The sequence below is a fragment of the Peromyscus eremicus genome, chromosome 8b (genome assembly GCF_949786415.1).
Source record: "Peromyscus eremicus chromosome 8b, PerEre_H2_v1, whole genome shotgun sequence".
NCBI classification, from domain to species: Eukaryota; Metazoa; Chordata; class Mammalia; order Rodentia; family Cricetidae; genus Peromyscus; species Peromyscus eremicus.
In genome coordinates, this window is record NC_081424.1 from 22,023,352 (window position 1) to 22,051,121 (window position 27,770).

General features: G+C 39.3%; 1 protein-coding gene across 1 annotated transcript in view; it reads right to left on the reverse strand.

Moving 5' to 3' along the window:
* The window catches only part of Tbc1d32 (TBC1 domain family member 32), a 206,097-nt gene that overhangs the window by 113,323 nt on the left and 65,004 nt on the right, over window positions 1-27,770 (reverse strand). Inside the window, exons 16-20 of the mRNA XM_059272587.1 lie at window positions 23,397-23,598; window positions 22,472-22,554; window positions 13,265-13,403; window positions 8,314-8,401; window positions 5,697-5,815 (exon numbers count right to left, since the gene is read on the reverse strand). Of these exons, the coding sequence (XP_059128570.1) occupies window positions 5,697-5,815; window positions 8,314-8,401; window positions 13,265-13,403; window positions 22,472-22,554; window positions 23,397-23,598 (631 nt within the window). The remainder of the gene's footprint in view (window positions 1-5,696; window positions 5,816-8,313; window positions 8,402-13,264; window positions 13,404-22,471; window positions 22,555-23,396; window positions 23,599-27,770) is intronic.

Here is a 27,770-nt window from a genome sequence, read left to right on the forward strand (position 1 = left end):
ATGTGCAGGTACCCACAAAACCCAGAAAGAACTGGATTCCCCAAAGCTGAAGTTGTAAGTAGTTGTAAGCTGCCTGACATAAGGGCTAATAATCAATCTACAGTCACCTAAAAGAGTTGTGCATTTCGTTTCTCAACGTTTACCCTTTAAAAATTTTTAAGATTTATTTATATTATTTATTTGCTGGCTTGCATGTATGTATACCGTATGTGTGCCTAGTGTGCTTGGAGGTCAAAAGAGGGCATCAAATTACCCAGAACTGGAGTTATAGACAGTTATGAACCTCCCATGTGGGTGCTAGAAACCAAATCCCGAACCTCTGGAAGAGCAGGAAGGGCTCTTAACCACTGAGCCAGCTTTTAACGTTATAGGCTATATCTCTCTGCACTGTTTTTCCGTGGTTTCTTAAGGAAATGTTGGTCAATAGGACTTCCTGGAAGTGTCATGTAATCTGAGCTGCTCGATACTAGAGAACACCAATAAGCACCTGTGCTTCTGAACCCTGAAGACATGATTACTACATCTGAGTAACTAAGATTGTTATCAACAATTTTGTTCTTTGAGAATTTTCTTACATGCATACAACGTATTTTAATCACACTCACGAACCACTCCTCCCCCATAACTCTTCCCAGGTCAGCACCCCCACAACTTCCCTTCTTCCTCCCATGTTCATGTCCTTCCTATTTAACTTACTGAGTCCCTTTTGTGCAGCCCATATATTCATGGATGTGGCGACATCCACTGGCTCAACCTAGCCGAGGCCACACTCACGGAAAGTGACGCTCCCTTCCCCCAAAGCCAGCCACTGTCAACAGCTCCTCCCAGGGTGGGGGCTCATGAGCCTCTCCCTCCTCCCCACTCGCCCGAATGTTCACTGGCTTAGTATTGTGCAGGCACAATAAAAAATCTTCCTCCCGTCACATCTGGATGATGCTTTCTCTCAGGTCCTAACTGACCTCTGAGGCTCTTAGATCTTTCTATCTTGTCTTCTGAAACAGTCCCTGAGCCTTGGGAGGAAGAATTTTTATTTACTGTGTATTTAAATAGCAGCCTCAGGACTACTGTCTACCCTAGGCACCGCTGAAGAGACAGAGTGGAGAGATACAAGAAAGGGACTGGAATTCAAACACAAGGTTTAATGGATTTGCTATATGTTGAGACTGTAATTATATTCTAACTGTAATTTAAAATAGATTCAAAAGTGAAAAGAACCCTTGTGTAATAACTGAGCTCTCAAGCTGGGTGCTAAAGTTGTTTAATACTATGAATTGTCATTTGTTGTATATTTTAATATATAAGTTAGGAAAATATACAAAGTTTCAGGAGAAAAATTCAACCTGTTTATACTGATACTCGCAATTCAAAGTCAAATAACTTGAATAAAATTCCAATAACCTTGAACCTGCATTAGAAATAGTTCATACAGATTTACAACTTACAATAGTGTGCCAATTTATGTCATACATGAAGGACACAGCAAACGTGGAGAGTCATATAATAACGTGTCCAACTTTCACACTAAGGGGGGCACATACTCTACCTCTGTAGACTCACCTATCTGCAATGCCCTCCTCCTCTCTGGGAAATCCAAACTTCCACCTAGAGACCTTCCTTTAGCATACATGATGGGCAAGAGTGATGGCAGCAGTTTCTTCTGCCATTAACCAAGTCTCTTCACTTTCATTGATGAAGACTATTCTGCTGGATGCAGAACTGTGCATTGATTCTATCTTTTTATCTTTTCCTCTCAGCACAATAAAATGTTACATTGCCTTCTGGCCTCCACTACCTCTAATGCGGTGTGTGTGGTGGTTTGAAAAGGCATGGCCCCCTTAGACTCATGTGTTTGAATGTTTGGCCCACAGGGAGTAGCACTATTAGGAGGTGTAGCCTTGTTGGAAAAAGTGTGTCATTGTGGAGACAGGCTTTGAGGTCTCCTATGCTCAAGCTATACCCAGTGTGGCACACTCCTTCCGCTGCTGTGGATCAAAATGTAGAACCCTCAGCTCCTTCTCCAGCAACATGTCTGCCTGCATGCCACCATGTCCAACCATGATGATAATGGTCTAAACCTCTGAAACTGTAAGCCAGCCCCAATGAAATGTTTTTCCTTTATAAGAGTTGCTTTGGTCATGGTGTCTCTTCAAAGCAATGGAAGGCCCAACTAAGACACAGTGCTAGCAAACTGTTCTACTGTATGCTACATATAATATTGATTTTCTACAGCTCCTTCCAAAATGTGGCATTTCTTTGTTTTAAGTAGTTCGTCACAAGCCACAGTGTGGTTTCTCTCATATTTTCATTTTACATAGTCTTTCCTGAGTTTCACTAAGTTTCTCATCTATAATATTTCAATAAAGTTGGTGACTTTTATCTACTGTCTAGGCAAGTATTGTTCTTTCCTGTTCTCTTGTTTCTAGCATTCTCACTGCAGAAGCTAAAACTATCAAAATGACATAATTTCAAAATCAACTAAAGGCTCTCCCCACCCATGCTCTTCAAATTTTATGATTCCCGTGGACCTGCCAAAGTTTACTATTTGTGATGTTATGCTTAAATCTTCTGTTAAGTCCACTTAGAAATTTCTGTTTCTAGTTAGTTTTTTAACTCTAGAATTTCCATCTGTGTCTTTATATGGCTACAGAGACCTATTTGTTCATTTACTCTAAGTTTCCTTTATGTCCTGTCCTTGTAAAATAGTCTACCTTTACTTCACAATAAATTTTAGTTGGCTGACTTTTTTCCTGCGTATGGGTCACAGTTTTTAAATTCTTCACATGTCTAGAAATTCTGGGTTGCTTACTGTGCATATATTATATAGATTCTAGACTGTGTTATATTAACATAAAGAACATAACTTAATTATTGTTAGTTAGCATATAAAGTAATGGGTTTTGTGTTGTCAGAGTACAATCAGAATACATTATATACATGTATGAAATGGACAAATAACAAAGTTAGTAAATAAAAATAAAATGTTTCATTATAAAACTTTCATACATGTATGACACATACTTTGATAATACCCCCCATAACTATCTCTTTTTGTCACTCTCCACTCCTGCCAGCACCTGCTCTTCCACCAGTTACTATTCCACTTTTCTGATGTGTGTGTATCATATATACATTATATATATGTACGTGTATATATGTATATTTAAATTACACACATATATTATAAATCTAGGTTCTGAATGTAGGAGAATATGTATTTGTTTTGAGTCTAGCTGATTTGGTTAACATGATGATCACCAACTCCATCCATTTCCCTGCAATTAACTAATCTCATTTTCTTTATGAAGCAGAGAAACACCATTGTGCACACACACATTTATTCCATTCACTGGCTGATAGATGCTTATGCTGATCCCATATCTCAGCTACTGTGGATAACACTGTGATGAACATGGACAAGCAGGTAGCAGCATGGAGTAACTGCATCATACAGTGGTTCTAGTTTTGGTTTCCTAGAAACTCCCATAGTAACTGACATAACATCCACACTAATTTATACCCCCACAGGTATAACGTCTCCTCTTGCCTTGTATCCCTGACAGCATTTGTTGGTTGATTTATTTGCACTCATTTTGACTAAGGTGAGATGGATTCTCAATGTGGTTTAATTTGTACTTTCCTAAGGGCTAAAGATGTTGAAATTTTTTCATATATTTGTTAGCTTATTTTTTGCTTCTTTTAGCAATGATCTATTCAATTGATTAGCCTGTTACTGACTGGATGATATGGCTTCGGGGGTTTTAAATGCTGGAGTTCTTTATATAGTCTAGACATTGACCTCTGTTAAGACACAAAGCTGGCAAAGATTTTCTTCCAGTCTATGGGATTTCTCTTTAATCTTTGCTTGTTTCCTTTACTGTTCAGCTTTTACATTTCATGAGTTTCCATGTCATCTGGGTGGGCAGGCTAGTAAGCCCCAGTTATCCACCTGTTTCCACCTCCTCAGTGCTGGACTTACAATCACGTGCCACCATGCCTGGTTTGCAGAATTTGGCTTGGAGTTTTAAGGGTTGTTGTTTTGGGTATTTTTGTTTGTTTGGGTTTTGTTGGTTATTGTTTTAATTTTTTAATTAATTTATTTATTTGGAGTTAGGGTCGGGGATGCCACAGCATACATGTAAGATCAGAGAACAGTTTGTGAGAATCAGTTCTCTCCCTTACCATGTGGGTTCTGGGGGTCAAACTCAACCAAGCTTACAATAATACATTAGACTACTGAGCCATTCCACTAGCCTGTTCTTTGTTTGCTTTTAATGTAGGTTCTGGGGCCCAAAGTTGGGTCCTTGTGCTCACAAAGCAGGGCTTTATCAACAGATTTATCTTCCCAGCCTCAGAAGAAAAGATTTGTTTGTAAGCTGATTCTCAGCATACTCAGCACTAGTATACAGAAGATGAATTTTTTGAACAGTTATATTGGCTGGATTCAAACTCAGGCAATGTGGTGAGCAGCACAGTTACTATAGTTTACAGGCGTAACTCATACTTTGGATGCTACTACATCTGTTTGTAATACCCATTTTGTGACTCTGTTTTCTCCAGGCTCCCAACTCCATCTTCAGCTGCCAAATAACCCTAAGCTCATAATTCCATTCTACTAGCTCTCTACTTTTCCTAAAGTTAAAATCTGCAGCCAGGCAGGGAGGCAGAAGCATTTGGTAGACAGAGGCATGTGAATCTCAGAGCGCTCAAGGCCAGCCTGGTCTACATAAAGCAACCCTGTCTCAAAATAACTACCTGTTAAATAGAGACTGTGAAGGAGGAGCACCCCACAAGTCATTGTTCCCCACTTACTGCCTACTTTTGGGCCCTCAACATTTTAACCACTTCATTTTTAAGTTATTTTCTAATGTTCATGTTTTGTACAAGAGTGAATTACACTAACATCCCAGAAAAAAGGAACTGCTGAAACTGTAGGTAAAGGGGAGTTCTTTAAATAATTTTATGGCATCATTACACTAAAAATGGTTCAAGCTTCCACTGCAGGGAATCATTACTTCAACTAAAAGAAATTAGGAGACTATGTTACACATAGGAAAAGCCATTGAATTTTAACAGAATAGGGGGTAAGCACTTTTACAAAATTTTTGCTGCACTCTAGCTAATAGCATCTTCCCTCTGCCTGCTCTCCTGTTCACTCCATCCAAACAACTTCCATCAGATTGCTGCAAGGCCAAGGGAAAATGCTTCCTGAACTTCCGTGGTGTTGGTTTGTGTTTGTTCCAGGGACACATTGTCATTCGTAACATGCCTGGTGTGTTATTACCCTTTATTAAGAAAGAAAAATACATAGTAATAGCAAGATAAAAAAGTATCTTTCCAATATATTTTCCAACAACTATTGGTATGTTATAGTTCACTAAATTTACTTTATAATGAAAAATATTTTTAGGTATTAAATGAGGGAAGGTCCACTTAAGAAAGTTAGGCAGGAAGTGGTAGCACATGCCTTTATCCCAGCACTTGGGAGGCAATGGCAGGCAGATCTCTGAGTTCAAGGCCAGCCTGGATCTACAGAGCTAGTTCCAGGATAGCCAGGGCTACACAGAGAAACCCTGTGTTGAAAGACAAACAAACAAGAAAATTTGCTGCTTATAAGTGACATAGGTCAGGTTTTCATGGAGTCATCTCTGTGCAATACACTTCAAATCTCTGCATTATTACATCGCGCATCGTCCTACCTTTTGACAGCTTCGGTCAATAGGATCCACTGGAGTTGCTCTAGGATGCGTTACCCTTACATCATCTCTTCCACATTCAAGATTGGACCATAACTCAGTTATAAGTGCACTAATGAAGCCTAGGAAGAAGTATTACTTATGTCATATTTATAGCATAATTTATACTATAGTATAAAATAGTATAGTCTGGTTTGTGGGAGACAAGATTATTCTTATGAAAAGACTTATTTACTCTCACAGAAGAAAAACATTTGCATCTTTCAAAACTAATAGTGCAATCTCTACCCTTGATAGAAGTGGTACTTGATATTGTTACTAAATGTTTACGATATCCCATCACCCTGCACTGTTAAATAAATCATGGGAAAGTATTTCCCTGGAGATTGTAAAGAATGTGTTCAGGAGTTGGAGGAAGAGAAAGGAGGCACCAGCAAGTCGGGCAGGCATCCAAAGAATATGCTCACTTAATCTAATATTCATTTATAATTCCACGTTTCAAACAATTCTGAACTTTCCTCTCATGTAGCCTTTAAATTCTGAGTCAAACACTAACTAAATGAAAATGAATCTTAAAGCTGATTATTATATTTTTCAAATCATATACTGTGTATAAAAACCTAATATCTAATCATAAAGTCAGTATGCCTTAATTCCTGACCACATTCTAACTATTTGTCCTTATACCCACAGATAAGTCCTCACCACCCTCCAAGGAAAGTTCTCTTTCTGACAGATGGAGACTGTTACAGAGAGTCACAACACATCAAAATGCAAGGTTGTGAGCCCCATCCTAACTGATGCATCTACAACACAAATCCCACACCCAAGGCTCAGGAAACACAGAAAAGAGGGTACTGAGATGGTAAGAACCTAATGTCAGGGGGTTTGCTGTTAGATTGTGTCTCCCAGTTCTGTCGAGGGTTACATCCATAAAATCTACCAACATCACTGTCTGGACATGAGCTGACAAGGACAACAACAAGTTGACAAAGTGGACAGGAGGGAAGCCTAGGGGAGCCGCCACCCTACAGTAAGAACTGCAGGCCACTAAGGAATGCTAAGAGCAGGAGAATATTCTTCCCCAGAGCGGAGCACACCAATGTGTTATCCAACACCAAAGGGTCAGTCAGACCTAAGAGCATACGAGTAACATTAGAGAGACTGAGCAGACTGTACTTATGATCTTAGGGATGGATAGGAATATACAGATATGTATGCAACGACAATGCAAAACGAGGCCATGAATTTTAAAGAGAGCAAAGGGGTGTCTGAGAAGGCTTGCAGGAAGGAAAGGGAAGGGGGGACATAATGTAATTTTATTAAAATATCAAAAACCAAAATAAATTTACGACAAACAATATGCTCCTAACAAAACAAGAGAAGTGTTTTCTGGCACAACTAAAAAAATGCAGGCTCTAAAACTGAGGATACTGGGGTCTAATTTAAGAGTTTATTAATTAGTTTGCATTAACTGGGGGGTAAAAGTCCCTCATCTTCTACCAAGGAATTTTGGTAACTGGGGGTAAAAGTCCCTCATCTTCAGAGACCAGGGAATTCTAGTATTTGAGAATGGAAATTCCAGAGTTTCCACAGTGTACAAATGGGACAATGCATGTAATGTAATGCCAATGCAGCTTCTGTAATGTAAGTAACGTAAGCTCAGGGATCTGTAGTCATCCTATAACCTGTGTAGAATTTCATTTAACCATCTCAAGAAAAGTTGGAGAGGATGGGGTTCAAATGCTTAACTACTCGATGACAAGTAAATCTGGGGTGAAATCTAGCCTTCAAATGGATCTATTAACACATTCCTTTGTACAGTGCTACATAGATTTATCCTAAGTAGAAGAAAAATGTGCTTCAGCTCAGGGCCGGTTTTTTCAAGGAACATATACACATAGAGCCCAAATTGGTTGAGCAAAAACTAAAATATAGCAAAATATTTTGGTTTAAGTAGCAAACCAACAGTGATCAGTGATGCTGATATAATTTATCACCTCCAACTGGAAATTCCTCTGCTATATCACTAATTATGTGAAGCTCAGTAAACTAAACATGGGCATACTACAATCACGGTGGCTTACTTTCCTTCAAATCCAATTGACAGATTATACGGAGGGCAAACTTCAAAGAGTGTGTGAAGGCTACAGAGTGAGGGGATGCTTTCTAGAGGGCAGGGGAATGATGGGAACAAGACAGTGGTACAGATACGTGACAGCTATGCTGACTGGACATTTGGATGCACATCCAAGTCTACTAAACCAAACACTGGGCCATTCTGTCAGGGAAAATTAATTACACCAAGACAGATGACATTCTTTAGGTTTATAAGGTGGAGAGAGATTCTTTAATTGAGTAAGTTTTAGTACAGATCATTAGGTACAACTGTTCTAAAAATAAAAAGGTAGGATAAGAGTCTCTACATGTCATAGGAAAAATAATCACCAGTGTAATTTCATCGAAAGCAAAGACAATCTTGTAAACTTTCTTTTTCACGGTCACAAACTGGAAAGAAGAATTTTAGAATCAAAAATATTCCGGAACTTTGTCATGCTATTATTCATTTTATTAACAATGGTCACATTTTATTTATGAGGAAAAAAAAAAAAAAACTTGCCTGAATTTTGTAGCGCTACTGCCCCTGCTGCTGTGGATGCCACCTGTACAACCAAAACTTCATGGTCAAACTTCTTCTGCCTGTTTATCTAACATAAAGAATGCAATGAGAAACAAAGAACATATCATGCTGTCATATGCAATACAAACTTAGATGTACAGCTACTTACCGCTCTTCAACAACCAGAAGACTAGAAATGTTGTGGTGGTATATTGTCTGTATATACTGTTTGTAAGCTAGGAAATAAAGCTTGCCTGAAAATCACAGGACAGAGCTAGCCACAGACTTCCTCTAGGTCAGGAAGTGGTGGCACACACCTTTAATCCTAGCACTTGGGAGGCAGAGGCAGAGATTCATCTGGATCTCTGTGAGTTCAGGGCCACACTGGGCTACAAGAGATTAAGCCAGTCTAAAAGAGAAACAGCCAGGCAGTGGTAGCATACACCTTTAATACCAGCACTAGGAAAGTTGAGACAGGAAGTGATATGGCTGGGCAGAGAAAGGAATATAAGGCAGGAGAAGACAGGAACTCTGGCTCTTTCAGGCTGAGGAGTTGGTGAGGTAAGAGGTGGTGGCTATGGCTTGCTCTGCTTCTCTGATCTTTCAGCTTTCACCCTGATATCTGGTTCCAGGTCTTTACAAAGACCAATTAGTATTCATGCATCAAATTTCCTTCAGGTGATAACAGCAGAAAAAGAAACAACAACACCCTCACAGTAAATTAGTACTAATGTGGTACTTTTAATCATTTTATTTCTCATCTGAGTTTAATCCTAGCTCTCTGACTTTCACAAGTCACTTAGTAAGGTGCTGAAGAGGTAAGTCCAAAGTTAAGAGCACATACTGCTCTTGCAGAGGACCCATGTTCAGTTCCCATAATTCAGTTCAATTCCCAGCATCCATATCTAGAGGCTCAGAACCACCTACCAGTCTAGCTCCAGAAGTCTCAACACCCTGACCTCGTGGACAACTGAACTCATACACATAAATACACATGGTTAAAAATAAATATTTTTGAAGAGTCACTTATTACTCCTGACCTTTTTCTCATAAATAAAGGGACTTATTTCTCATAAAAGGGGTTTAGATCAAGCAAAAATATGACAGCTTCCAGCTCTAAATTCTATCATACTATTATTACTAAATTGTATCATCCTATTATTACTTTTTAGATTACTTCTTCATCCTATTATTACTTTTTAGGCTACTTCTTCATTTATAACCTTTTACTGCCAGATTCTTAAATGGATTTTTAAGAAATCAAAACAAAACAAAAACTAAAAAAAAAAAAAAGATACTTTCTCCTTAAAATAGCTATTTCTAGGGGACTCAATTTTTGTTCCTAAGAAGAGCTGCCCAATCCTAAACATCAACCCATCTGTTTCTGTGTAAAAGTCCTTTAGAATTTGTCACTTTACAAAAAATAAAGCTACTTGGGGTAAATACAGAAGGGAACCTATCCCATCGTATTAATCAGAATAAGGAGGTAAAGTGGCATTATAATACACCCATCAGACTTTGCTGGCCTATATGATGTCCAGCTTCCAAACGGAGTTAACCATTCAGAATTCTTACTTTAGAACATTTCATTAAAAGCACCTGGTTTAACTTCAAACTCTTCAAACATAAAGTGTACCCTCAATTCTAAGGGGAAAAAAGGGGGTAGCTGAAAAGGAGCTAGATGACCTTGCTGAAAGTTAGATCTAGTCATCAATTTTCTATTTTTCTATTGTTTATATCTTTAAAAGTTAGCCTTCCTTTTCGATCTTGTTAGTCGTATTTCCCATTTTCCTTGAATTACAATCCATCGTTCTGCAGTGAGTAACACAGATGTCCAGGAGGATACCTAGTCTCCTTTTCCTGCATCTTCCTGTCAAAGAACGCCTTACTCCTAAGTCCCTCCCACCAGCCCAGAAAATTGGAGTATTAGTAGCCACATGGTTTGTCCAATTCCCACTTAATGTGAAGAGAAAAAAAGATTATCACAAGTTGGACAATTTATTAAACAAGGTACGTCTTCATGTATACAGTTGAAAACTAGAAAAGAAGAAATCTGAGTTTTAGAATGCCACTATAACTAGCCAGCTAACAGAGCCATAAACCATGTTTCATAACTAACCTGGGCTCCCACTCTCTCTTACACAAAATTAAGAAAACATTCTAGCCTTCGGGATTTTTTGAAAAATATCTGAAGATGTAAATGATGAAAATATCTGGGATAGCAGGGCACATTAAAGTGTGATAAATATGCTAATGAAGAACTATCACTGTAAATTCCCAATGTCAAAGGGACAGTCTCTTGTATGCATGCTACCAGTATGATGCAAAAACTATTAGGTTTTGAAATTTACAAACATAAAAGCGGCATCTAATTCTAGATGCATCATGTAAAGATATGCCTGCCTGATCTGAAGCACCTGAATGAAAAAGAAAATGTGTTTGAGTTGCTTGCAAGTTTTCATAATGAGAAACAGTATCAACAAAGCCTGAACAGTTAATTAGGATACAAGAACAGCTCTAAACTCAGGTACAGAGGAATTAAAAATAAACTGGAACATTTGTAATATAAAAAGTGTGTGTGTGTGTGTGTGTGTGTGTGTGTGTGTGTGTGTGTGTGTATAAGGGTATTACATATAATAAAATCCTAAATATCGGGTTGGGAAATGTACACAGGGTGAAATGGAACTGGCAATCTGGAATAACACTAGAATAAAATAAATAAAACAGAATGGGAACCTCATACAGATGGATGAAGTAAGTATGCCATAAACTGAGGAACAGGTGCAACTCTATTTTCTGTACTCAGGGTCCGCCTTCAATAAAACAAGATTAAAAAAAATGTATCAACATATACACACCTAACCTCACAAACCCATGAAAAAAACAGAGACACATTTTACTCATGCAATGAACATGAGGGGCCTACCTCAGAAACTATTTATTCTTCACAGACAGAGACAAGAAAAGGAGCTATTTCTTGTCTTATAGTTTTAAACAAAGGTAAGAGATTAGAATTTGAGAGAGTGAAAGGTTAGTACTTGCCATCAGGCAACATGAAACCATCAAACACAATAGCTGTCAGAGATAAATACAAAAACAAAACCACTGGGAAAGAGCAGATACCTGGGACTGGGGACCTGGCGATATCTGTAAAGTGCTTGCCGCATAACCATAAGTTCAGTGTGCCTGAACCCACGTTTGGGGATGGAGGGAGGCAAAGGAGGCCGGGCTCAGCAGCACACACCAATAATTTCAACACTGAGGAAGAAGAGACAAGATGGCGGGCGATCCTTGGGGCTTGCTGGCCATCTAGCCCCAAATTGGTGAGTTCCTAGTCGAGAGACCCTGCCTCAAAAAATAAGATGGAGCTCTTTGCTATCTTGTAAGATGGTGGGTAAAAATGGTAACGGGCCTGACACAAGGGAGAAGAAATCTGCAGCCAAGAAGGCTGAGGCCTTCCTAAAAGGGTCACCCCAAGGCTAAGAGGACAAAAGGGAAGCCCCACAGCAGCTGAAAGCCCGACCTGGTTAGTGGAACTGGAAACACTCCAATCTGTCGTGAACCCAGAAGGGATATGTACTCAGCTGCTAAATCAAAGGTTGAAAGGAAACAAAACTTTAAAGAGGTGAGAGGATCTTGCCACTGTCACAAAGCCAGTTGGTAGTGACAAGAACAGAGGCTAAGCTTTGCAAGACACCTAAGGTGTCATCCTGCCAAAGTCCCGCCAGGGAAGGGGTAAACCCAGGGGAAGAAGGCCTTCCATCATCATGGGAAAAGCTGCACACCGCACCATGCCCAGGCCTGACCAGCCTCAAAGGGGAGGTCACAGGGCAAGAGAGTCTTTCTGAAACGTCCTGGGCTTTGCTGCCTGTGGCTGGACCTATTTCCCTCAATCTCCTCTGCACAAAACACACTAGAAAGCAGCCACTGCCACCTCCACAAAAACTGCTATCGGTGATGTTAAGATTCCCCCAAAGACCTCGCTGATGCCTGCTTCAAGAAAAATAAGCTGGGTAAGTGCAGGCGCCAGGGACGCAGCTCCTTGACAGAAAACAGGGGAAACACAAGTTTACTACGCAGGGCAAGGTTGATCAGAAAACGGTCTGCAAAAGGTCAGGCTATTCCTCAGCTCAGGGATGTGTGCAGTCCTTTGGGGCTCTAACAAATGGAATTTATCCTCACAAACTGGTGGTCTAAATTTCTGCCAAAAACCTAACTAAGGAACTGATATATATCTATACATACATACATACATATATATATATATATGAAAGTAGAGAGCAATTTAAGGAGGCAGCTGACATCGGTCTCTACATCCACCCAAGCACGCGCGCGCGCACGCACAAACACACACACAGCACACAGCATGCCTTGATCCTGGCCAATGATCTATATAAGAGCTATATAGAAACAATAACCCTCAGAAGCATACCCAAGATTGCAGAAATGTAAGGATCTTTACTATGACAGAAAAAACAAAGCTGATTATGAGTCCATTACTTCAGGCTGCCTGATTAAATGAATTACCTGGTGAGTTTTATTTAACAGTATAACATAATCTCTCTAAAGGGAAGTTTGTGTCTTTTAAAACACCCAAAGCCTAAACCTTCATGGATACACACATTTAGCCCTAACAGGATGTTTTTTTCCCAGAAGTTCTTCCCAGCTTTGGTATATATGGATGTATTATATCATGCTTACAAAACATCTGGAAAATTAACTGAAAATTTCAATTCCATCTGGCTGCTTGCAATTTCAAAATACAGCTATAGACACAAATCTCAACTACCTAAAGCTTTGCTTTAAAAAAAAAAAATCAAGTGGTACAATCCATCCCAGAATTTTAACTGAAGCTTAATAGCCACATCTCACAGAGACAGCAGAATAATGTTCTGAACAGCTTTTCTAACAACAACAATTCGCTTCGCTTAGAGCAGATGGTAATTCATACCTGGAGTTTTTTTGCATATTGGTTGAACATAAACGTCACACATTCATTGATGGCACCTGTTCTCTGAAGAAGTAGCAATCCTTTGGGAGTGGCAGCAAAACTGAGTAAATCATCTAGCAAATTGTCTTCCCAAGCCACACTGGAACAGGGAAAGGACAGGGAAAGGGACATTTAATATCCTCAAAACTGAAAACAGTAAAGATTGGCATGGACAAGCATTGAACTGGCAGAGTATACATTGGCTACAGGTTGTTCAGTAGACATTATGAAACAATATGGAATTGGTGAGTGTTTTTCTCACTTCCGCTCTGACGGCTCCCCATCACTCAGTGAGTCGAGTGTTCATTTCGGGGGCAGCACTGTGACTAAGCCTCGAGTTTTTCATCCATGCCGTAATTTCCCATGATAATTCCCCTGCACTTGGATTCCCCAAACCTCAACTCTCCATTATTTTTGTGCCTTCTTTATATTAAAATACTTTCTCATGTTCTAGAGCATAATATACATGTCTTCTCTTTTATTTTTATAAATTTTTATTTTATTTGAAAGTAAATAACATTTTTTCTCAAAACACAATTTTAAGGCTCACAACTTTCTCCAGAGGTTAAAAAAAAAAAATAACAGCAGAAACTGCTGTGGAATATTACTTTAACTATGTAAAGATGTGCTATACTTGTTTACGTTGCAGAATATTGCTTTAACTATGTAAAGATGTGTTACATTTGTTTATGCTGCATTTGTTTAATTATGGAAAGATGTGTTGCTGTGGGATTTTTTTTTTCTGTACGCTGTGAATATGTGTTGCTCTCACTGGTTGACAAATAAAGCTGTTGGGGCAATGGCAAGGCAGAATAAGGTCAAACTGAAGAAGGAGATGAAGCCTGGAGTCAGAGCATACACCGCAAGATGGCCAAGGGGTAAGATGTGATAGAACCAGTAAGCTACGGGCCATGTGGTGATACAAAGATTAACAGAAATGGGTAAATTTAAATGTAAGAGCTAGCTAGTGAGTGTAGTGGGAATTTGCTCTGCCCATGACCTTGGACTAATCTGGCCTGATAGACATAGTGCTTCTTATCTGCCTATGTGACCACTTAAAAGGGAGGAGAAAGGGGGTCGCATTCTCTTGGGTGGCGAAGTCAGGATCAGGCAGCGTGAAGCAGTGTGTGATCGGTCCCCAGCTTTCCAAGGATTCTGCTACTGGATTTACCTTCTCCTGTATCAGGGAGTCTATTTTCCCCATAGAACCCCTTAATAAATTGATATATACAGAGAGACTATTGAGGCTCTCATTACAGTGTGTTGCTTTTATTTATGCTGTATTTGTTTAATTATGTAAAAATGTATTGCTGTTTCATCTTGCCTGCCTAAGGCACCTGATTGGTCTAATAAAAAGCTGACCGGCCAATAGCTAGGCAGTAGAGGGATAGGCAGAGCTGGTGGGCAGAGGGAATAAACAGGAGGAGGGAGAAGAGAACGAGAGAGAAAAAGAGGGAGACACCCGTGGCCAGTCAGCCAGGCAGCCACCAGCAAGCTAGACATGGAGCAGGACATACAGAACGAAAGAAAGGTTAAAAAGCCCCAAGGCAAAACATAAATGAATACAAACAAGTTAAATTAAAAGAGCTAGTGGGACAAGTATAAGAAAAGACCAAACATTCATAACTAATATTAAGTCTCCATATCATGATTTGGGAGCTGGTTAGTGGCTCAAAAGAAAGCCTACAACCACAAGAAAAGAATTTCAAAAATTCTACACTCCATAAATGTATTATATTGTTCAATTAACTTTTTTAGATACTGAGAATTTCCTAAAATTGAGAAAAATATACAATTTGTGTATGAATTAAAATATCATCCAGAGTACCAAGCAAGTTAATTTAAGTCACAGCGATCAAGCAAACAGCTAAAATACAAGCAACAGCTGCCAGATAAGGACACCACCTATTAAACACGGGTGGCCATATTGTAGATAATAAGACCTGTCAAGAGCCACACAGTCCAGAAAGTACCGGAGTGACAGCTTCAAGAACTGATGAGAAATGTCTGCCTGCCTCAACATTTATATTAATTAAACTACTTAAGAATAGGAACGTGTGTTTGGGGTATGAAAGAATGGGTGGTGATGGTGTGGTTTGAAAGAAGAAACATTTCCAGACATAAAAGATTAGCTGGGTGTGACAGCATACATCTATAATCCCAGGACTTGGCAGAGGAAGAGGCAGAGGCAGAGGCAAAGGCCTGAAGATCTCAGTGAGGCTGAGGCCAGCCTGGCTTACATAGCAAGTTATAGATCAGACAAGGCTTCACAGTAGAAACCTGGATGTATGCCACAAGACAGAGAGAGAGAGAGAGAGAGAGAGAGAGGAGGGAAGGACAGAGGTAGGGAAGAAAATTTAGATATAAAGTATAGAAATAGTTCACCACTCTCAGATCTTAACAATCAAACCAAAACTATATTTGGAGACTAAAAAGGATAAAGGGAAAAAAATAAGCTTATCGGGGAGAAAAGGCTACAAGTTACAAGCTGTGGAACAAAATAATTATAAAAATGGTCAAAACATATGATACATCAGTGTAAAGAAATAAATTAGATATTAAAAGAATTCTTAATATCTACAGCATTGAGGATTGTGGCATGTGTAAAAGACCAATGATTGATGAATATCCATCAACCCCATATTGCTTTTCAAAACACAATACCTAATGACTTTATACTATCTTTTTTTTTTTTTTTTAAAGGAGACAGAGCTGAGAGATGATTCCACGGTGCAGTGGATAGTGCATCGAACTTCTAGTTAGAGCTGAGTATGGTGGCACATGCTTGTCATGCCAGCACTCAGAGGTGGAGCCACAAGGAATTCGGTGAGTTCAAGACAAACCTGGGCTACAAAGCAAGTTCTGAACGAGCTAGTGCTACACAACCAGTCCTTGTCTCAGAACAAAGAGAAAAATGTGTAACTAAATATGCACTAATGTTTTTGAGGATAATGTTTCTCAAAGAGCAAATATACAACTCATAAATTCAGAAACAGCATGGGAAGGGGCTGAGGAGATGGCTCTCTGGATAAGAGTATTGCTGTGCATGCATGAACCCCCCCAGCACCCTGCTATGGAAAGGGGAGGGCACTGTGAGGCCCGTAGTAATGTAGTAACATCACTTTCTGAAAATAGCTCTAGCCTTTGGAGAGAATGAATTGTGGCCAGCCCTTGTGTCTAAGTTAGCAGTATGCGTTGAGATCATCTAGAGCTACATACTCACTCAGCTATCATACTGTGTACTCAGCCTGTTCACTGAAGTTCAAAGTGCCATTAAAACAGCAATATAACTTACCTACTATGGCTTGTATTTCTCACTTAATTAGCTTTTACGATTTAAGCTAGATGCATAGCTTTAATCTTAAACTGGGTATTCTTCCATGTCCCTGACCCAGAAGTTTGTGTGTTATGGTAATTATTTGCTGAAAGTAACCAAGACACCAAAAACAACCTTGAAAAAAACAAATATCCCGTAAATGGTAGAAGCAACATGTGGATGGATACAGGATAATGTCTGTCTGAGGTTTCAAATGCTCTTCTGAATCAGCTGGCTCCAGTAAAGTAACTTCTTGTAAAACTGTTGAAGATTTTTGTAAAATCGTATTCCGCATCCCTCTCCCATTCCGTTTTCTGTGTTGTTCAATAAACACAGAGCAAAGCCCTTTGTTAGCAAGAGACATACCCCAGAGAATCAGACTGCAATCAAAAACTACAGACACATGGTAGCTGGGGAAGAGAGGTTGAGAACTGAAGTTTGGGCTCTCACTCGGGCTAAACATCTCTTCTAAAAAAGTCTCGCCAGGCGGTGGTGGCGCACGCCTTTAATCCCAGCACACGGGAGGCAGAGCCAGGCGGATCTCTGTGAGTTCGAGGCCAGCCTGGGCTACAAAGTGAGTTCCAGGAAAGGCGCAAAGCTACACAGAGAAACCCTGTCTCGAAAAACCTAAAAAAAAAAAAAAAGTCTCTTTCTTATTCCTTAATGTGACATTGATGCAAAGGTCCGCCCTTGCCTGAGGGTTTTTAAGCAGTTAACTGTGGTAGTAGTGGAAGAGACATTCTCTTCAATGGTGTAATCTCAAGTCATGTGTTCGTGCTCCGAACCCTTGTCCAGTTTCCCAGAAACAATGCTAATGTTACTGACTGGGTCACTGTCCAGCCGTGAAAGTAGAATGGAAGGTTACTTGGGGAGAGAAAGGGGATTAGCAGGAATGGAGTGGAAAAAGAACAAGAGAAGGTGAATATTATAGAAATATATTATATATATTCACAAAAATGGCATAATTAAAAGCCACAATTATGTACAATTAATATATGCTAATCATTAAAGTAATTTTTAGAAAATTTAAACCAAGTCACTCAAAAAGGAATATACATATGAGATCTAAGTCATTAACGAAGATAAAAATCAATTAAAAAAAGGCTTCTATATTCCTCACAAATGAAAACAGGAAAAAGCCATACAAGTGGCACTACTATATGATATAAAAGAGTATAATTAATTATGGAAAATAAGTGTCGACATGCTTTAATAATTCTTCTCTGGAACTATGTAACTGCCCTTTGAATTTTTTTTTTTTTTTTTTTTTTTTTTGGTTTTTCGAGGCAGGGTTTCTCTGTGTAGCTTTGCACCTTTCCTGGATCTTGCTCTGTAGCCCAGGCTGGCCTGGAACTCACAAAGATCCACCTGGCTCTGCCTCCCAAGTGCTGGGATTAAAGGCGTGCGCCACCACCGCCCGGCTGCCCTTAGAATTTTAATAAGAGGGACAGAAGATCTGAGCCACCGAGTTTTATTGTCCTTTCCCTTAGGAGAGGGGCAACAGCAAATGGGGTGAGCCTGCAGTAGTGTGGTGGTTTGAATACAAATGGCCCCCATAGGCTCAGAGGTTTGAATGCTTGTTCATCAATGAGTGGCACCACTTGAGAGGATTTGGGAGGTGTGGCCTGTTGGAGTAGGTTTGGCTTTATTGGAGGAAGTGTGTCACTAGAGGTGGGCTTCGTGATTTCAAAAGCCCAAGCCATTCTCAGTGTCTCTCTCTTCCTGCTGCCTGTGTATCTGGATGTAGAACTCCTAACTGCTTCTCCAGCACCATGTCTGCCTGTGTCCCGTCAGGCTTCCCACCACGAGAATGGGCTAAACCTCAGAAACTGTGAGCAACATCCAGTTAAATGCTTTCTTTTGTAACAGTTGCCATGATCACTGAATCTCTTCATAGCAATGGAACACTGACTAAAATAAGTAGCAAGATATTTCCAATGGAAATACAGACTCTGATGATTAATTCCATGGTATCATGGGCTGCGCTTTGCAGATCCAAGACTCCCTCTATAATCTGAGCCTCCAATTTTGCAAAGGTTCCTTTGATGGGGCAAAGTTGACATCTTCTCTTTTTCCTGTGATTATATTTTTTCTAAAGTCACACAATTATAACTTCACATAATGTGCATAGACTTAGATAAGTCTATTACAAATTTTATTTGGTGTTTTGAGGCAATATCTAGATTGGAAGGACATGAATAGCCCACCAGTACTATGCATCAGCTTCTCCATTCTCTGGTACTATAGGCACCATTAAATGGGAAGCCGGAGCAGGATCCTATGTTAACAAAAAATAAAAATGTAAGCGCAAAATGCTTAACTTCAAGGCAAAAAAAAAAATTGATTAATTAGTTTTTACAGATTGCTATTATTTTACTGTTTTCTAATTAAGCTAACTCTCACTTTCAGTAACTTGGACTAGAGAAAGACCCATTCACTAATGATGTCCCTCAACCAAGGAATGGATAAAGAAAATGTAATACATTTACAAATGGAGTACTACTCAGGTGTTAAAAACAATGACATCATGAAATTTGAAGGCTAATGGATGGAAATAGAAAAAAAAAATCATACTGAGTAAGAACCCAGACCCAGAAAGACAAACATGGGATGTACTCACTCATAAGTAGATATTAGCTGTAAAGTAAAGGATAACTATGCTACAATCTACAGACCTAGAGAGGCTAGGTAACAAGGAGGGCTCAAGGTGGGGGGTGGGGATGAAAGGATCTCCCTGGGAAAGGGAAACAGAAGAGATTTCATGATCATACTGCAGGCAGACAGGTCAAGATGGGAACATGAGAGATGGGAGGAGGTGGGGAGAACTGAAAGAGACTACTGGAAAGGTGGGCATTTCAAGGTCAGGTCAAACCTGGCCCAAGGAATCTCTCAGGAACCTCCAAGGATGGCACCAGCTAAGACTCCTGGCAATAGCAGATATGTAGCCTGAATTGGCCATCTCCTGTGACCAGGCAAGACTTCAAGTGGAGGGAGTGGGAAACCAACCCAGCCACATAACCTTCAACCTACAGTCTGTCCTGACTATGGGATGTGCTGGGGTAAGGGTGGCCTGGAAACTGAGGGAGTGGCCAACCAATGACTGGTGTAACCTAAAACCCATTTCAGGAGTGTAAGCCCACCCTGACACAACCTGGAGCACTGAGACCTACAGGCTGGATGAACCAGAGACCTAAGATAGAACCAAACATGACTGGAGGAAAAAAAATGTCAATGTAATGATTCCTAATGTAATATTCTGCTATACTCATAAATTCGTGCCTAGCCCAACTGTCATCAGAGACGCTTCATCCAGCAACTGATGGACACAGATGCAGACCCACAGCTAAACAGTAGGCCCAGCTTGGGAAATCCTGCAGAAGAGGGAGAAAAGGATTGTAGGAACCAGATGGGTCAAGGACACCACAAGAAAACTCACAAAATCTACTAACCAGGGCTCCTAGGGACTCACAGAGACTGAACCGACAACCAGGAAGCCTGCCTGCATATATACACTCTGTATATATGCTACAGTTGTGTAGCTTGGTCCTCTGTGGGACTCGTAACAGAGGAAACAGGGACCATCTCTGACTCTTTTACTGGCTTTTGGGACCCTATTCCTCATACTGGGTCGCTTTGCCCAGCCTTAATACATGGGGAGGTGCTTAGTCTTACTGCAACTTTATATACTGTGTGTTGTTGATATTCATGGGAGACCTGCCCTTTCCTAAACAGAAATGGAGGAGTGGATTGGGGGTTAGGAACAGAGGGGACTGGGGGAAGAGGGTACTGGGGGGTTGAGGACGGAGAGGAAACTAAAGCTGGGGTGTAAAATAAATAAATAAATTTATTTAAAAAAAAGAAATAAATCAGGTATCTGCTACATACTGACACAAGACCAGTTAACAGCTCCAAATTTACCAAAGAATCAAGGGGAAAAAACAGCACCTATCTTACACAAACTACCTCAATAAAACAAAAGAACAAAAGATGCTCAAGTGTTTCTAGACGGCAAACTGAATGGTTAATAATGAAATACGTAGACCTACTCTACTGGGAATCTTACTAACCCTCTGGCTTCTCTTGAGACACCAATGAGTCATTTACATGTCAATCTGACTATATTTGAACAAGAGCTAGCAAACTTGGAGAGCATCATTTGTGGGTGTGTCTGTGAGGGTGTCTTCAGAGAGTGGTGTGCGAACCTCAGCAGGCCAAGTGGAGATGGTCTGTCTTCAGTGTAGAGAAGGCGCCATCAGTTGGATAGGGGCCCAGACAGAGGGATGACAGCAAAGAGAGACTAACCTCTCCCCAGGAGCCCAAGAACATTCTTCTGCCATTGGAACCAAAATCACAAGCTTCCCGGCCTTAGGAGCCCAAATTTCCCAATAAGAGAGTGACTGGCAAGGCTTGAACTGAGCAACATTATCAACATCTTAGAATCTACTACCCCCACCCCTCAGTTTTTCAAGACAGTTTCTCTGTGAAAAGCTCTGGATGTCCTTAAACTCACTCTGTAAACCAGGCTAGCCTCAAACTCACAGAGCCTCCTGCCTCTACCTCCCAAGTTCTGGGATTAAAGGCGTGCACCACCACCATCCACCTAAAAATCTACTTTTCAAACATCCCTCCTCTAAAAGAGTGTGAGCTAATTCCCCTAGTAAACTCTCTCCTTGCTTGTATGTTGATACATGAATCTAGCCTACTGCTCTATCTAGAAAGCCCTAACAAACACAAACAATAATATCAGGGGTTAGGAAACATCTTTATCCCTGGCGTTGTTTTCCTGTAGAGCACATACTTAAATGGAACGTTGCCTCTCTCCATCTATTAACCTGTCCCATACTCCGAATGAAAGAAGGAGGAACTTAGGGCACTCTTGCACAAGCAGTACCTCCTATCCAGTATACTCCCTCCATAGAATGCATCCCCCTGTAGCAAACAGGTATTCTGCTCTACTTCCTATGCAGTGCAGTGTGCCTTCGAGGAAAGTCTATGGGTTGCAGACTATGAGTGGACAAAACTTGTCTAATTTTTCCACACTTACTCAATGGGAAAATGGGGGAAAAAAACAGCAGTTGGTAGGTTTGATAACCATATAAGAAAAAATATACATAAAACTTCCAGAGAATGAACTATTTTGCACCTTTAAACTTTTCCTAAATTAAAAAATAAAATAAAATAACTGATTTTGTAAGTTAAGCTCTAACCTATGAAAGAAAGGGAATCCAAATTCAACATTTAACAAAGAACAACCCTTAGAGCTGTTCTACTATGTTTCATACTGTGCCAACACTCAACCATGAAACTAAAATAAAAACCTGGAACATGTAGCTCGTGAAACCTTAGTTTAATCAAGTATTTTCCCGGGTAACCTGCCATCACATAGATTAATGTTTATAAAAAAGTATAACTATATATACTGAAATATTAAGTTACATAATTTTCAAATGCCAAACCATAATTAAACTGCACTCTTACCATATTTTGAAAAACAAGTAAAACGGATTTCACCAGCATTTGAAAACATTTTACTTCTACTAACCATGCAAGCTAATTTGCCAATTTTAGTATTTGATCATTCTCCAATTTTTCTGAAAACTTTACAATATACCAAGCTTCCTAACACAAAATATAAATACATAATTAAGCAAAATCTATTTAATATTTCTAGATTTGTTAATGGCTACAAGTATCACATATTCTACAAATAATAGTAAGTATAATTTTCCTCAAACCTGTATGCATATAGTTTAGCTTCCTGGAAAATGTTTGCCATAGTTTTCCATGAATGTCAATTATTTCCAAATTATTTCAGCAAACACAACAGAGAGATGCTAAACAATTATACTTACATGTTGGGAGACTCCTGGCTCACTGAGGAAACCGAGTCAGAGCCCTCTACTGGAGTGGGGATCCTTTCCGATAGCAAGCTTGTCTAAAAAAAGGAAGAAGAAGAAAACAGACTCGTTTATTTCTCTGCATTTCTAACTGACAGCACTATTCACAAGATCTCTTATGCTTAACACAGTTGCTTTCAAAATTAAATCATCTGATTCGATGAAATTAAAAGACTGAGCAATCCCCTTGTCTATGCATGGCTCCTGCTCTATTATGTTCTTGATATCATAACCTCCACAGAAGAAGGCGAGTCCATGCAAGGAGAACTCAGCTAAAGCTTCTGCTACGACAATTTAAAACAAAAACAACAACAACAAAAAAAACCAGACAAAAAAGAAAAACATTGTGGTAATCAGTTAAAGGCTTAGAGCCTAGCTCTACTAAAAGAGAAGGGTCTGAAGTCATCCTGCATCAAGTTAAGAAGCACGGACAGCTAATACCAACTACCACAATGCCAAAGAAGTGCTACATAGCCTGGCACTCAGGTGGCAGAGGCTCTGTAAGTTCCAGACCAGCCAGAGATACATAGTGAGGCCTTGTTTCCAAAAAGAAAGTGAAGGAGGGAAGGAGGGAGAGAGGAAAAAAACACAAAAGAAAAAAGAGAGATACATGTCCCATTAAAATATCCTGTCCATGCCAGGCAGTGGTGGCATACACCTTTAATCCCAGCACTCAGAAGGCAGAAGCAGGCAGACCTCTGAGTTTGAGGCCAGCCTGGTCTACTGAGTGAGTTCCAGGAGCTACACAGAGAAACCCTGTCTTGAACAAAACAAAAACAAAAGCAAAAGCAAAAACAAAATCCTGTCCATAAAAAGGTGTTACAGTGATGCCTGTAACTGAAATAAAGACCTGCAGGGAGGAAAGGGTTAAAATACGTACCTTCTTCCATGCCTTTGCTATGGATTCGTGTAAACCATAAGGAAGCAACACCTGTAAGCCTTCACATGTGCCATATATTTGACGACACACAGAAATAAAAGCTCCTTTAACTAAAGGCAACATTTCCGATCCAGAAAAAATAGAAATATCTTCATCAAGAAGTTTCTTTGAAAACTTGGCTATGATATGCGCACCTGTAGGACTAAGAAGAGATCACAGATGTGATTCCAAAGCCAAGCGGGCCTGGCTGCATGCAGCACCAGCCAGCCTGTCTCCACACAGCTCATTTGCTAGTTCTCTTTTAGATAGACCATAGCTTTCACAAATAAGAAAATATGCCTGATCCTCCAATGTGAACGTGCCAGTCATGAGAAAGGTTTCAGTGGCACATGGGAAAGGGTATTCAGATGGGGAAAACAGCCAAATCTACACACACTTAAGAGACACAGATGCCACGCAGCCAGGGTCATACATGAGTGCTCTTAATTTTCCAGTAAACATGTCTCATTGTTTGAACTCTTGCTACCTCCCCATCACAATAACAACACAGCCACCCCATCTCAAAGTTCAAGATTGTCTTCCTGGAAATAATAACGGCACAGACAAAAATGCTTCCAGTGTGAAAGTTACTGTTTTAAGTATTTTAATGAGCTTATGTCGTTTTTTCTAAAATCCTTTGAATGTAAGACTACAGAAGTAACTTGCACAATATCACATAGCTAATATTGAGAAAGAAACAAGATAACCTTGTCTGTCTAACTCCAGGGGAAAGCAGCATTAATACCTTTTCTAGATTTTTAATACACAGAACCAAAAGAGAAGCAATAAGCATTAGACTTAGAGAACACTCAAGCCTCCTTTCTCCAGCAGCACTACGAACATTTTGCCATCCTTGTCTTGCATATGTAACCCAGTGTACACCTCTAAATAATAAAATTTCTATTTTAAATTTAATATACACACATACAAATTATCATTGTTAGTAAGACAGCCCACATCAAACTTCTCTTTATTTTCTTAAATATGTCATTGTATCTAGATAAGTTTGTGTAAATTACATTTCATACAAGTCCTATGGGTTGTGTTCGTGATTTAAACTCCCTGTGTACTTTTTCTCCAGGTCAGTGATTCAATAATTTTATATTTGAATGACTACAGTCATTTATATATAGTAACTATATGTAAATACATAAGTATATATTTATATAGAATATAGTCACTATATTTTTCTATGGTATCTTCAACCCCATTTCCTATTTCCCCAAATGTTCTACAAGATAATAATTAGACCCAGATGTTTAAAGTTTGGTTCTTTTATTTTTTCCTCCTCGGCGACATAACATCATTGGTGGTGTGTGCCTCCTGCATGAAGTACATATCCGATAGTCCCAATCTAGGTGACACTAAAAGTTAGTCTGGCATTTCTAGGAAGGAAGGCTTTACCCTTGATGACTTTAGCAACTATCATGATGATGACCAAGACTTGGTGAAGAAAGACGACATGCATCTTTTCTGACTCAAGAATTTTGTGTGTGTTTTCTACCCAGACTTCTTCCACAAAGGGCTTTACCATGTAACATGTTAAAATATAGTGTGCAAAGGAAAGTTGGAAGAATATTCCAATCTTTATCAAATTGCAAAGTAATAAATACACTCGGTATCATAGCAACCTCATTAAGAAACTAGTCGGCCCATTTGTGCTTTATTTTTACTATTTTTATTATTTTAGTATCTTTTCAAATCCATGTTTATAGACCTAATGGATTTCACCCTAGAGCTTCCTATTCTTTTCTCATCCTCGAGTTGCAGATCTTAAAGACAGTAGACTCTCCCTCAGGGTCCTTTTGGCCCTATCCTGCTAATTTTAAATAGCTATCTTGACTTCTAGAAACGAAATTATGCAAACATGACTCTGTATACTTCTTATCCCTGACCTAGAAACAGTCATTTCTTCAAGGCTTCCTGTCTCCTCTTAGGGAAAAACAAAACAAACAAGATACAGAGATACCACAATGCAGGTATCTGCTCACTGTCAATAATATCAATTCTTCTAGGCCTTTTTCCGTGGTGGTGATTTTAAAAAATAAATTTTAAAAAATAAATTAAAAGAATTTCCATTATGAACTATTCCTGAATAGTCAAGATTTTACTTCTTTAATTTTATGCCTTTATATTATATCTTACACTAATAAAATCTTAGTTCCCAATGCCATTACCTACCTATGTTTATTATCCACAACAGTTTTGAAATAGCACCAATACTGCTTCTAAACGTACCAGATGCAGCTGACATTGAAGACTATTTCCCTTACATTACACCTCACTACAAGTTCAATGGCGATGAGGTTACCTGAAGTAATTTTCTTTCTTCCTGAGTTTGTCACTGACTTGACTGTGAAGTTTACTTACTCACTTGCTTTGTAGGTTTCAAAAATTGTGAGTTCTTTCTTTTTAATTTGTTTAACATTTGGAGCGTAAAGCAGCTAACCTAATTGTAAAGTAAAATCTAAGGATGACCAATGTATTGATCGTTTCTCCATATATGCTTCTGATTGTCTCTTCCGTTCCCTAGAACTGTTTTCATTGCCTTTCAGTCTGTCATTAATAATTCCCTCCTAAGTGATCAGCAAATGGATGACCCATACTGTCCTGTTACACAAAAGGCAGCATTCCATAAACATATGTCTCTGCTTTCTCTTTTTTAATGTTATAAAGTTAACGCCATAAGCAGTCCATAAAAATATTCCTAATTCTCTGTGTGTGTGTGTGTGTGTGTGTGTGCGCATGTGTGCGTGCATGCGTATGTGTGTGTGTAACAGAATGACAGGACACCTGGAGATCACAGGACAGTTGCAGGAATCAGCCCTCTGGTTCTGCCATGTGAGTCCTGGGAATCAAACACAGGTCATCAGGCTTGGCAGGTGGCATGTTTCCCTGCTAAGCCACTTTCTGGCCCTCTAATTCCTTTTTTACAGCTTGCTACCTGCTCACTCCTCCATGGTGAAAAATAAAATTTAACGAGCCAGACTCTTGTTAATTGCATTTGCAAATATTCCAGTCTTTCTACTGAAGAAACAATCAGTATGAACTTTACAGGATGGTTCGGAAGTCACTTCTGGTAGTTTACATCTTGTTTAACTTGAGTATGAGAGAACCTTTCTTTAAAAACAAAACCACATACACATCATAAGTGAAAGGCAAAACCTTGATTTCATCCAAATTAACAATATTCATACAGAAACAGAAAAATTTACTAGTTTTTGTATTATTAGTGCCAGACATACTAGCATTCATTTTTAAAAGTTTTTCTAATAAGTAATGTTATTTTTTTAATTTTATAAACTTTGTTACAAAAACTTGCAAATAAATAAAAACATCATACAACAAAATTAACCAGACTCAAAGTCCATGAAAGTTAATGAATTTACATACAGTTATAACTGACTAGTTGAGGAGAAGTCATAATTCAAGGCTGGCTTGTGTTATTAGTAAAGTCTTATTTATGAAAAATTAAATTTCCAAAGGATTAAGTAATAGATAAGGTGATCTTAGAATTCATGACAAAAGATAAATCTTCCTAATTAAAAAATAATTATAATCATTATGTACTCAATATCTCCAGTTTAAAATGCTAAACTGAATGCATAACATCTATCTGTTCTCTCCATAAAGACTAACATGCACAAATAAAATATTTTTAAATGCATAGAGATCCTCAAGGACAAAGAAAATGGAAAAGCTACTGGGAAAATTTTGAAACCTGGGATACAGAAGAGCCAAGTAAACCAGGACCTAGACTACATCAGTCACAAGTCACAGCTCAAAAGCCAGAAATCATCTGACTGACTTCTAGAACATTAAAAAACAAACAAACAAAACCCCACATTAACTGATGACTTAACTATCTCTGCAATGGGGAATAAAAACCAGGACTGAAAGTAAATTTAGGAATGTTTTATCCTCCAGATTCCACTTACAATTGCATGCAGCTAGCTCAGGTACTTCTTGGAAGACACAGAGATCAAGAAATACAGGAGGGTGTGGTGGAGGTGGCGCAAGCCTCTAATCTCAGCACCCAGGAGGTGAATGCAGGGGGATCTCTCAGGCCAGCCTGGTCTACAGAGTGAGTTCTAGGACAGCCAAAGATACACAAGGAAACCCTGTCTTGGAAAAAAAAAAGGAGAGAGAGAGAGACAGACACACACACACACACACACACACACACACACACACACACACAAGGGAGGGAAGATAAATTAAATGAACACACTGATGCTTGAGATCCAGCTTGGCTTCCACCTGGTCCCCTGCTGAGAAGCTGTGTTTTTTCAGGCAGGTAACTGCAAGAGGCTGCATTATGGCTCTCCCAGCGAA